The 13,741-nt window shown below is 40.0% G+C and overlaps 1 protein-coding gene across 1 annotated transcript in view; it reads left to right on the forward strand.

Annotated features, from left to right (window-relative positions):
• The window catches only part of UHRF2 (ubiquitin like with PHD and ring finger domains 2), a 184,195-nt gene that overhangs the window by 42,404 nt on the left and 128,050 nt on the right, over nt 1-13,741 (forward strand). The window contains exon 2 of the mRNA XM_082265164.1: nt 7,815-8,048. Within this exon, the coding sequence (XP_082121290.1) occupies nt 7,815-8,048 (234 nt within the window). The remainder of the gene's footprint in view (nt 1-7,814; nt 8,049-13,741) is intronic.

A 13,741-nucleotide genomic window follows, 5' to 3' on the forward strand; every position in this document is an offset into this window, starting at 1 on the left:
ATAATTCCCTAACTATGCTGGTCAATTGATGGAATAGTGCCTCATATCAGTGGGAGGAATAGTGGCCCAAGAGCTGAATAAAGGCTAACAAAGGGCCGCAGTTTGGAGACCACTGCCCTACTCTAGCCAAAACAATTTGGTTTTGCTTTAATAAATTGAATTAGAGTATCCAAATGTTTTATAAGCTTCTGTGTGGATTATACTTCCATAGATACACGACGGCAACCACATGTGCTCATTTTATTTACAGATGCTGCATCCTGTTTAGTAACCTCCTCTTGAAGCATTTGTCTGTTTACTCATGATAAAATGACATTTCATTTGCTAATGCTGACACATGCCTTGTTGAACCATGTGATGTGGTAATTTTAGTTACAGGTGTGCATTATAAAGCATCAAGTCACAATACATTTCCATGTTGGAAACCTTCGATAGAAGTTACCTTTCATCATATTCATTCCAGGACATTGAAGCGGATTCTGTTTAGTTTCAGTGCATGTGATTTCAAGATTTATAGCAGTGTGCAGGTCCAGGCTAAATGAGTGTCCGCTTCTGTCTATGGCTTTTCACCTAGATCTGAAGTCTCTCAACTGTGGCCCAGGGGCCGGATGTGGCCCTTGAGGGCACTATTCCTGCCATTGATACAAGGCACTATTCTCCCCACTGACACCAACAATGGGGCACTATTGCTTCCAATGATGCAAATGATGGGACATTATTCCTTACCCTAATACCAACAATGGGGCACTATTTCTTCCACTGATGCCCATGATGGGGCCTTAAATACTCTACTCTAAACTGGCCCTTTGTTTAGAAAGTTAGGAGACCTTTGACCTAGATGATGTGTTTCATTAAAGATAGCATCTAAAAAATATCCTCCCTGATGGATTCCATCTAAAGCATATCCTTCCAACTGTACATTCTACACTGACCTCATTTTGACACTATCAGCAAATTTTTAGGCATCACAGCTTTGTCTAAGCTGATCTAATGTTATTGAACAGAAAGGTAGAAAGGTCAAAAGGCATTTCACAAGCAAGGCATTTCATTCTTGCACAGACGTGTCTGTCGCAAAACCCAGTATTTTAATGGAAAATACAGGTAGCATCAACATTTCATGAGCTTGTGATGGACTGTTCTTGTTATTTATAGCATCTGTACTGGTAAGAAAATTTGTGGCAGCGCTAAGGTAATCGGTCATTAGGTATAACATAAGCCGTTTTTTATATTATTTTGTGGGTGCGTAGCATCTCAAAAAGTAATGATGATACCTTTTAAAAGTAAAGGTTACGGTGAATGATTGGATGACAGCCAGGCAAGTATTCTTTTTAGAAGGAGAGGTGTTCGTTTTGGAAGTGGAGGCATTTTTTTTGGGATCTAAGGCAGCTTTTTTCAGACCACCAGGTCCCACCTATTGACAATAATTCTTGGATGCCCAGATAACAGCAGAGTGCACACTCTTGAGATTGACTGAACACTAGCTTCATTTTTGTTAGTTATATGCTTAATGACTTGTATTCATGTGCGTTTTTTAGACAGGGCAGAAGTGATAGCCCGAGGGTACGTCAAAGCGCCACCTAACCACTGATGGACTTGACATATATTTACCATTAATCCTAAAGTGCATTACTCACTTTTTTTTTTTCTTTATCTTTTACTGGAATCCGTGATTTTTTTCCTGTTACTCATTTCCTTGCATACTTTCTTTATGAGCGAGCAAAGGATTACATCGGATCATTTCCATGTGCTTACCTATATAAAAAAAAAAACAATGCTATAATCACAAAGCAACTTCCAATTCTCTACATAATTCATAAACAAATTACATATACGAGTGTTTGGTTTTGAGCTGGAGTGGGAAATTTGAGAGACATGCAAATTTTTCTGACCGTCTTGGTTTCAGATGTGTGATAACAGACTTTGGATGCAAGCCTTTAAAGTTTTACATGTTTAGCACATGAAACCTATAAATATATTGTTATAGTAGTGAGAGAAGAAAAAAGGAGACGGTTCATATAGTATATGTTTATGCTTACATGAAATACAAGATAATTTATAGATTTCAAAGTTAGTTAGTAGGGGTGTATTTGTGTTTTGAGTCTCTTAGGCTCCATGCACACTGGGCTTTAGAAAAAAAAAAAAGCCAATTCCCTTGGCAGAAAAAAACTCCTATAGTGCGTTTTTGTACACAGTTTAGGCAAGTTTAGCATTTTTTTACCAGCTACAATCAGAAACGCAAACCAGAAGGTTTTTTTCCTGCCTCCGTGGTTCACAGCAGGGGGTCCGGTGCATCCCTGTTCACCGATTTTGTGCCTGAATTTTCACCTGAATCGGAACCAAAGACACACAGAACCCTTCCAAATGCGGACCACGGCTGCCCCTGAGCTGTGTGAACAGGCTCCATTGAGAGCCGGTCTTACTCTCCTGTCATGCGAATTGGGCGCCTGGAAACCTGCATCCAATTTTCAAATGTGTGAAGCCTTAGTCCAAACTGTTTATACGTTTCGCTGAACAAAACTAAAGAGAATTTCAAAAGAAAAGAAAAAAGGCCTACTCCACTGCCATGCGACACACTAATATGTTAGTTGTAACTGTACACGTCAATCAGGTAAACTAATACTTCTGTTGTCTAATAATGCAGGACTTAAAGAAGACTGGCTGAAAAAGGCTCTTCTAGTAACTTCTAGTAAAGTGTATTTGTTTACTAATTGCATAAAAACCAAATACTTGTAAAAAGTTTGTCAAAAAATGTATATTTATCTAATGTTCCAAAATAAAGTCCTAAATTTACCACCAATTACTCAATTATGCAGGGCCTCAAGGCTGGTCAGACAGGAAATGTGCAATACTTTACACCCTGTTCAAACCTGAGCGTTTTTCAGCTCGTAAAGCGCTCATCTCTGAAGTCTCAAAACGCCCAACAACCAAAATCACATTCATTTCAAAGGCCCCTGTTCACATATGAGCGTTTTGTCGCATGAAGCTCAAAAAAGTACATGAGCTTCTTTTTTGACAGATTACAAGCGTTTTTGTTAGATGTTAATGCCTACCTCAAAACACCTGTAAAAAACGCCTGAAAACGATACTCAGGTGTGAAAGGAGCCTTCTTTTCACAGGAGGTGGAAAAGCATCGCACCAGGTTGCAATGTCAGGCTCCTGCACAGCCTTCCTCTAGCTTTGTGCCCATATCTCAGTATGGGCTTTCTGTTACAAAGCTGGAGGAAGACTGAATGAACTACAAGCGTGCTGATCAGCACACTTGCAGCCCATTCAAACTACAAGTATGCCTGCCTCAGTGGGAGATGGGACTTGCAGTTCCTTTATTCACAGAACTCTGTGATTGAAAGACGTGGCTGTGTTGGAGCCCTGCACAGTTACGCAGTTTTTAAAATGTAATAGTGGGTACAGTGAGAGTACCCGCTGTCATGGGTGGGTGAGGGGAGTGCTTAACAGTAACCTTTTACACCATTATTACGAATGTGTAACATGTTACCTAAGGTGAACTTATCCTCTTAATACTTACCTGTACATTGGTCCTGTGATGACATCTTCTTCTGAGTATTGGTCTTCAGGCCTCTTCATTGCTAGGCGGGCGACGACATCACGCCTGTCCCTGAGACCAGTCCAGCACTGTAAACTGAGCCAAAGAAGACAATGAGCAGGCTGGTAGGGGCATTTTATTGAATAAGACAGTGCATGTCTTTTATGCAATAAAACCCTGCCTGCTCTCTGTTTCTTATAGCGGAACTTCAGTTCAATATGAACAATTCCTTCCACCTCTCATTTTTGCCCTCTGTTTTGCTGAAATTTTATTCAGATTTTTGCCCTCTGTTTTGTTGAAATTTTAATTCTAAATGAGTTTTTCATTTGGTGTAGCCAGGGTCGCAAACTATACAAAAAGATACTTTAAGCCTCTAGACCCCATGAGGGGAATTCTCTGTGGTATATTATCAGAAGGGAAAACCTGATTGAGTGATGCTGGAAAGGCTGGCAGGGTACCCCATTATACCTTGGCGTGGCAAATGTCGCCTATTCTTGTCTAGACTTTCTAGTGCCTTGTGGGACAAGCTGCAACATAACCAGAGTCTCTTAGGTCTTCCTTTTTGTTCTTTGGCTCATTTTTCATAATCTCGCTTTTCCACCAGGTCTAGACACTAAAGCGTTTTCGGTAGTGGTTGGGCAAAGGGTTATAAAGCATCAGACATTGTTTTTCCCCTGAGGACCCCTCACATTTCAACATTGCAGAGATAACTTAGGAATTCCTCCATCCAAACGTTTTAGGTTCTGTCAGATTTCCAATTACTTACTCTCTCTTTATGGCTTGATCCCTGTATGGCTCCACAATTTACCCCTATGAGAAATGGTGTATCTGGGTCAGAGGGATGATATCTCCACAATTTATGGGGTGTTGCTTGGGACCCCAGACAGGCCTTCCTATATAGTGGATTGGGACTAAGACTTCTCTAGTAGAGCTGCACGATTCTGGCCAAAATGAGAATCACGATTTTTTTAGCTTGGAATAAAGATCACGATTCTCTCACGATTCTCTGTGTAACAAAAAAAAAATTGGGATAACTTTACTGTTATGTTTTTTTTTTATTCATTAAAGTCTATTAATTGCGTTTGAAAGACTGCTGCGCAAATACAGTGTGACATAAAATATTACAACAATCGCCATTTTATTCTGTAGGGTCTCTGCTAAAAAAAATATATAAAATGTTTGGGGGTTCTAAGTACTTTTCTAGCAAAAAAAAACAGATTTTAACTTGCAAGCAACAAGTGTCAGAAAAAGGTCCAGTCTTTAAGAGGTTAAACGTCCTTTCTCCCTGGTAAAGGGAAGGAAAAGATACAATGTAATCATTTTTGTTTAGGCCCCTTTCACACATACAGTCCGTTCAGTTCATCAGTTCAGTCACGTCAAATGTATCAGTTTTTCATCCGTTTTTTCATCCGTTTTTTCATCCGTTTTTTCATCCGTTTTTTCATCCGTTTTTTCATCCGTTTTTTCATCCGTTTTTTCATCCGTTTTTTCATCCGTTTTTTCATCCGTTTTTTCATCCGTTTTTTCATCCGTTTTTTCATCCGTTTTTTCATCCGTTTTTTCATCCGTTTTTTCATCCGTTTTTCGTCAGTTGTTATCCGTTTTTCATCAGTTGTTATCCGTTTTTCATCAGTTGTTATCCGTTTTTCATCAGTTGTTATCCGTTGTCATCAGTTGACATCAGTTTTTCATCCGTTGTCATCAGTTGACATCAGTTTTTCATCCGTTGTCATCAGTTGGCATCAGTTTTTCATCCGTTGTCATCAGTTGGCATCCGTTTTTCATCCGTTTTTCGTCCGATCCGTTTTTTTGACGGATGAAAAATAGGGCATTCATCCGTTCAAAAAAATGGACATTGACGGAAGTGGATGAAAACGGATGTTAACTGATGATCATCAGTTGTCATCCGTTTTTACATAGAGATGCATTGATGTCCGTTTTTCATCCGTCAACGGATGGATGAAAAACGGACAAACGGACAGCATGTGTGAAAGGGGCCTTATAGTTACTGGGAGACTTTGCTGATAGGCATTTGCCAGGAGGCTTTTTTTTTTTTTTCCACAGCTGTTCTCTCTGCTATGCAGCTATGCAAAGAATCGAGCATATTTCAGGGTTAGATCGTCGGGGGGGGGGGGGGGGGGGGTGAATCGAGATCGCGATTTTCATACGATTAATCGTGCAGCTCTATTCTCTAGCACTAAAGATCTACAATGACATGTCTGTCAGCTTCCCTTTAGAGTAATTTTAAATGTTACTTTGTTCTAGGCTAACATCCTCCGATGAGATGGTATTTAGTCCCCACCCAAATTCTTCTCTGTTCTGTTTTAGGGGATGTGATATATTAGGCTCAATGTATCATATTTAGTGGGAATATCCCAAATTTAGGGGGTTTTGTAACTGTATATTTGCTTTATTATGAAGGGTCACTGGGGTGCCTGTACCACAATTGCCTCAAATTGCCCTGCTTAATGACAATGTACCGCAAAATTGCCAAGAAAGTAAACTTCTTTATACTGTTGGCAGCCAAGTTGACCATTGCTAGATCCTGGAAATTATCTTTGGTGTCCCATTTGCAGACAAAGCGAAAAATGTTGTGGATTACGTCTTGAAAAGATTGCTAGTGTTTTGAACGATATTGTTACACAATTTTAGAGAAACTGGGAACCCTGGACCCAATATTTACATGTGGCATTTTCTGGTTGATTGGTACCTTTTTTATGTCATGTTTATAGATAGCAGGTCCATCATATATTTCCCTTCTCTTGCTTTCTTTCCTCTTTTTCTGGTTTTTTTTTTTTTTTGCTTTCCTTTTAATATCAGCAGCTGATGCCTATACAATTTAGAGCTATGCTCGATTCTAAATTTTTGCTGTGGTTTCATGATATGCATTTTGCATTTAAAAAAAAACAAAAAAAACTATCAAATGGTGTATTACATGCTGTTCATACTCAGTCACTATGAGATTAGTATTCTGCAAAAAAAACCTGGTTGATCCTGCTGTTCTCTATCTCTCTGTCCAAGTCCCCAATGCAGCTAGGGATTTTGCAGAGCAGTGTTGGCAGCTTTGCATATGCTCGGTTTTCAGTAAGTTTCTATGCTGAGCATTTCCTACCTATCTTATCTGAGTAGCCCGTTGGACTATAGAGTCACACATGTGGGTGTATGCACAGTGGTAAATGACAGCCTCCTCCTCCATGCCCACTAACCAGCTAAACACAATAGGGTGAGCTTTCGCGTTTACATTAATATAGAGGATTCACCTCCCTGTTCTAAAACCTAGACACAGTCTTTAACTGGCAGAAATCGGCCCACTATGTTATTGCCAAAAAAGAATGATTTGATTTCAAATTAAATATCAATTAGACCATTTAAAACAGTTTATTGATATTAACAATTTTATTTTTACTCTGTATTTCAAAGGCTTTTTTTTTTTTCTTTAACATGTGACTAGTAGCAGAGGACTAGAAGCTCCTCCTGTTTGTTTACCTGCAGACAGGCTGGGAAAGAGCTGGGTCGTGTGACTGCTGTATATTGATTAAGAAAAAGATACTTGGTTGATTTTTAGATAAAATAATTGCAGTGCTATCATCCACACATAGAAATAGAAGGGACAATGTAAATTAAACCGCATGCTTAGTATCACTTTAGAGTTCTTTTACCCTGTGAGTTTGATCCTAAGATTTTGCCACATGGTTTCTGTTTTTTTCTGTTGTACCTCTAGTTTATTTCTTTGTACACTGTATTTAAGCGACTTGGTATACTGCATCTTTATTTTGGATAATACAAAGATTGAACGTGAAACGTGGGTGTACTCTTGTGATGAAACCTAACTCTTCCCTTTATTGCTCTGCCTGCTTGTGTCTGTTTCAGATCGAATTGCTTTGCAGTGCTCACCTGCAGAACGTAGACCCAGGGATTATGTAAATTCTTCATAGGAAGTGTCAGTTCTTAGATTAGACAGGTGTCATGTATTTATTAACTTGTGCATAGCCATACTTCATGTTTGAACACAAGCAGAAGCTGCTGACAAAGAAATGTAAACATTTATATGCTAAATTTTAATTGTGTACAGGGCAAGAGATGACACGATAAAACTTTATCAATGCGCACCTTCGACATGAGAAAAACACAAGGTGCAGGTAGGAAGGTGTATAATGCCTTCACACATTAAATATACAGCTGTCAACTCTCCAAACTACTTGCCTAGAATAATTAGCATTGGCCCTTTGAATCAGAAAAGACTTCACACTTATTTATTTCTTTTATTTTACAGCTGGAAGATGGACATACACTCTTTGACTACAACGTTGGATTAAATGACATCGTCCAACTCCTAATCCGTTCGCAGTCTGAGGGCACTAGCAATTCATCAAAGAAAAAGGAAGGGGAAAGCAAAGTTCAGTTAAATTCTACAAGTAAGAACAAGTTGCGTGTATCAACTCCTTCAGTTCAGCCATCTACGTCTGCCCGAGCCTTTCTGATTGATCCAGGAATTGGAATTTACAAGGTAGGTCTTGATACACCAAGTTATTTTGTTTGGGTTTTTTCTTATATTTGCTTTGCGGTTTTATATGTTATAAAACACTGTATTTTGTTACTTTTTTTGCTATTGAACATATTTTCTAATTATAAGCTACTATTTTGCTTTTAAAGTAAAATTATAATATAGATTAATAAGGTTTGGGTTTAAAGTGTTACTAAACCCACAATCGTAAAATCAGTCTATATATGCAGTAAAGCATACTTGTTATACTCGCTGTGGAACCTAAGGGATTAATCCTCTGCATTGTGTAAAAAGGCTGCTTGATCCTGTATGCACAGATTCTCCTTCTCTTCCACTGACTCCAAAACATGTCCGGATAAGACAGAGCCTTTGGAGTCAGGCTGCACATGCTCAGTTTGGTGTGTATTGCTAGAGAGGTCTTTTTTTTTTTTTTTTTTTTTTTTTTTTTCTGGGCCTGTGCTGATCACATGCACCCTCCCAAATCAGTACTGTACAGACATGTCCAGACAGAGGATCAGGAGCCCTGCAACCTCATAGGACAGCTCAGTGCAGTATGAAAATTCCTACAAGCTTCCCCAGGAATTAATAGAAATCACAAGACTGCTATATACTGCTGATGAGAAAAGGTATTTAGCTATTGATATTTACAAAAATAATTACATTTCCATGTTCTGTGTACTGTGGGAGAAGAGATATATAGTGATTGCAGGTTCTGGGTTTAGTAAAGCTTTAATGTTGAAGTTTGAGCAACATACTTTTTTTTTTTTTTTTCCCTCCATGAAGTTTGAGAAAAATTAGAACTTATTAGAACTTATTCTGGGTCTGTGACACAAAAAAATATGAGATCTTTTGGCATAACAGCTTTTTAGCACCCTAGTGTACTGTATTAGCCGCAGAACACTTTCCAGGTTCAGAGCTGTGACACAGCTTCTGGTGCGACCAAATGTCTGAAGACTCGCTTTTGAGTGAACCTATTTTTACAGCAAAGATAAATTGGGTAATTCTTCTTTGGGCACTGAGCTCTGCATTGTGATACTTTCCAGACCGTCACTTGTAGTATTTAGCAGCAGAGCATAGTGTGTTAAGCCCGAGGCAGTGGCACGACCATAGCTCTGACCCAGTCTTTAAATAGTCTTTGTGAGACAGCCGTTTAGGCTGAAGACTATGGGCACTTTCTTTGGAATATCTACTTACTCTTCACTGAACTGGAATTATGTAGGTTATTATGGTCTGTGATCTTTCCTTATTCAACTCTGCATTATAGCAAGATACACACTTCCAGTGTACTGTACTGGTTAACTTCAGGACACTCTTAAGTGCACACGTGCAGATTGTCGGCCGAAAAGATTCGGCCGACGACCGATCGGCCGATTTTTGGCTTGTTAGTATGATGCTTCCGACAGCGCACTTTCGGCCGAACAGAATCTGTCGTGCAAGCATTAAAATTTTTGTATGCCGACACCAGAACGGCCGATTGTTCGCCAGTCAGTACAGATTTCGGCCGACAGACAGCAGATTTGCAAGACTGGACATGCTCAGAAAAGAAAAAACACAGGGAAAGTTAACCATCACATGACATCACTTCTGCAGTCGGCTGTTGTTGGCGGACAAAATTCATGTGCAGTCTTTTGCACTTTTCAGCGGACACGACAGCCCGGGGACAAAAGACGGCCGATCGTTCGGCCGACAATCTGCACGTGTGTACGGGGCTTTACTCTAGAGCTGTGGCACAACCCACACTGACCCAGTCTATGCAGACTCATTCAGTGTATAAAAACTGTCTGACCTGAACCATGTTGGTCTTTCCATAGCATTTTTTCCAGATTCAGAGAGCAGCACGTCGTCTTAATCCATTTATAGTGAATGAACCTTGGTGGGCACTGTTAATTCAGAGTTGAAGCAATTGCATGCTTATGGAATGTTCCAGCCATTTTCTCTCTGGCATGGTGAGATTAGGGCAGTGGGTAGTGAGGGTTGATGTCATCCACTAAGTGGAGTGAGACGTGTAAATGCTTCAATCTTACTCCTGGAAACAGCATGATTTTGTTTAGGTTCCTGCTGGACATTACATTGGAATCCTCCGCTTCACAGTTTGCTTTCACTGCCTGCCTATGGTGACTTGATCACCTAAAATGTCTGCGAACCTCATGGGTACTATTTGCTTGGGTTTTTGAGCATTGCCTCCGTTTGGGCTTAGCTGTTCTCTGCTTAGCAGTGCAACACATAATATAGATGCACAAAGGGCAATACTTCTGTAATATCTGACCTCATTCCACACTTTGGAATATGCCATGGATTTCTCAGTTCTCCAGAAGGGATAGACACCTGCATCAAATTATCTTTTGGAAGACTATTACTTTGGAGTTGTCCTTTCCATTGTCTTAAACAACTCTGCAGTTAGACCTGGGCCTTACAATTCAGCCACAAGACCAATTCTGTACTTCCCTGGAATGGCTAACAAATAACACTTTTGTCCCACTGTTCTTTCCTTTAGAAAGGTAGACCAGTAGCCCTAGTGGCACCTGATTTCTTGGCTATTTAGACAACAGCAATCTCTGCCTTGCCCTTCATACAGGTTTTTCAGCTAGCAGGACTACAGTCCAAGTGTTAGCAGTGTACAGAAGCCCCCCTAATATCTGAGCCCTATTCCGATCATGCGATGTGCATGAGTGCCTCGGCCATCTGGGAATCTCCATTCTGATTGGCTGAGACACAGCAGCGGCACCATTTGCTCCCGCTTTCTGTCAGTCAGCCAATAAGGAGAGAGAGGGGATGGGGCCGAACCACGACTGTGTCTGAATGGACACACAGAGCTGTAGCTCGACTCAGGTGCCCCAATAGCAAGCTGCTTGCTGTGGGGGAACTCGCCAGGAGCACCAGTGAGGGATCCGAGAAGAGGAGTATCCTGGCTGCTCTATGCAAACTACTGTACAGAGAAGGTAAGTATAACATGTTTGTTATTTTTAAAGAAAAAAGAGACTTTTTAGTATCCCTTTAGGAATGGTCTGTGATATTCACCGCCTCTTGAGATGGGAATATAACAGAGATTAAAATTTCTGGTAGTGTTCTTCAAAGAGGCAAGGATTCTAAATGTATGTTTGAGCATTTAAGAGATGAAGCTTAATGATTTTTATATATTGTTTTAATTAAAATCAAGAAAAACATTTACAATAAAAATATTACAAGTCCAATTTACTGCAGGGTAAGTCTGATTCGGACAGACCCACTGGCCCTCAGAATGACTTATTCATGCATAATTTCATTTTAAAATAAGAGCTCTCAAGCTGCAAATGTAGAATCTTTGCTTGTCCCTAAGGCTTCATTCACATGTCAGCGTATCGATCGCGGGCAGAATCACCGCGATTCTGCCCGCGATCCAGAAATCATTGCAAATCGCAGGATGCCTGTGCGTTGCCCGTGATTTGCAATAGCACCCCAAACGCTGTGCGTGTTGCCGCGATTTGCGCCTGCCGAATCGCGGTAACATCGCGCACGCAAAAAAAAAAATCACGGGACGCATGACGCCCCAAAGAAGCTCTTGTACCTTTTTTGGGCACCATGCGTCCCGCAATTTTTTTTTGCGCGATGTTACAGCGATTCGGCAGGCGCAAATCGCGGCAACACGCACAGCGTTTGGGGTGCTATTGCAAATCACGGGCAACGCACAGGCGTCCCGCAATTTGCAATGATTTCCGGATCGCGGGCAGAATCGCGGTGATTCTGCCCGCGATCGATACGCTGACATGTGAACGAAGCCTAAGGAGGATGTTTACAAAAATTGCATAACTTAATCTAAAACTAAAAGAGTCTGGGGGTGGGAAGAAGGTGTGCCAAAGCTTTTTGATTATTTTCAGCAGATCCTCTTTCTGGGTCACATTTCTAAATGTTTCCATAGTTTTAGTTCACCTTGTGTTACGGTCTAATACCCAATAAAATATTGCATAGCATGAAATCACGATTTTATAGAGATTAAATGCATCGGATAAATAAATCTCTTTGGATATTTTATGTAACCAGTTAGTCTTCTGTACATTGTGGTATAGGCAAGTGAGGTAGCGGGACTATACTCCCCTCCAGCATTTCTGTGTTCTTGAGCTCCCTCACAGGCCGGTGACCTCTTTGGTAATGATTTTTCTCTAAACCAATTTTCAAACTAATTTGAAATTGTACATAGAGCTGTTCAGACACGTATAACAAAATTTAAGGTATAAGAGACATAGTATACCTCTTCTGCATAAAAAACCTGCCCGTTTGCATTGCAGCCCATTGAAGTGAAGGGAATTCACGAAAGGTACAGCATGCACTACTTTTGCACCAAAAACGGTGGTACCTCTGGATCTGGGCGCTGTTAGGAATGTATTGGTACCCACAGAGGATCACAAGGGTAGCGTGTTTATGAATGCAGTGCAGGAAATGTACAATGAATGTGCCTTTCCCACACCACATTCTGGTGTGAACCAGCCCTCATGTGGTATTAAACTCAATCGAACACTTATTATATTATATTGCAGCTTACCAATTCTTAGATGTGATGGCTGCATTTGTTTTTTTTTGTTTTTTGTTTTTTTTTTTTCATCTCGTGATCTGTTTTTCAATGGAACAAGCTCTCCTGCAAATATAGCAGTTAGTGTTCAGACAAATCATTTACCACCGACAGGGGTGCCTACATTGATTTATTTATGTAAAACCTTTATCCCAAAAGAAAAAACAAAAATATTGCTTTAGTTGCTTGTGTAACTGCAGCATGATCTGACAATTCCGCTTTACAAAGATGCCCTGTGCTCCTTCATCCAGGGTAGGGGCACTCTAATACAGGAAGTGTTACGGGGGGGGGGGGAGGGGGAGAGAAGCCCAAAAATGAAAACTAATGCAGCAATCCCATCTAAGGATGGGTAAGCTGCAATATATTACGTTTTTGCGTTTAATATCGCTTTGAGGCTCCATTCACACCTGAGTGTATCGTTCTCAAGCAGGGTTTTTTTTTTTTTTTTTTCTTCTTTGCTTTTTTCACCCATTTTTTGCAGGTGTTTGGAGGCAGTAATCTGCCAAAAAAGAAGCTCATGTAATTTTCTGAGTTTCAGGCAACAAATCTCTCATATGTGAACAGGAGCCATTGAAATGAAAGGGGTTTTGCTTTTTGGGCGTTTTGAGACCTTGAGAGAGGAGCGTTTTTACGAGCTGAAAAACGGTCAGGTGTGAACAGGGCCTTAAGGATAAGACACTTTTTTTTGACCAATCAATTTTACAAGTTTCTTAAGTCTCTGTTTTAATACTGTTTTTTTACAACAGCTAATCAGTGCTCCGCTTTGTCTGACTTTAGCTAAGTACTGTTTATGTAACTGGTAGAAGTTTCAATTGTAAAACTGCAATTAAAACTTGTGTGTGAGTCTCTGCTTAAGCGGTTTACAACAAGTAATTGGCCATTAAGAAGTTTTGCAGATCTTCATGGGCTTACTAATGACCCCATTTTTCTAAATTGAGCTGTGTTGATGGAATTATTATTAATACACTTTGGTTTTGTAAAAATGGGAGTGACTGTATACTCACTGTAAACCTCCCCATTCTCAGTTTGGGGTCCATCAGAACTTATCACAGCCATAGTCCCTTATTATTATTATTATTATTATTATTATTATTATTATTATTATCATTATTATTATTATTATTATTATTATTATTATTATTATTTATTTATA

This window comes from Pelophylax lessonae (assembly GCF_965119305.1).
Source record: "Pelophylax lessonae genome assembly, chromosome: 1".
In the NCBI taxonomy this organism is placed as follows: Eukaryota; Metazoa; Chordata; class Amphibia; order Anura; family Ranidae; genus Pelophylax; species Pelophylax lessonae.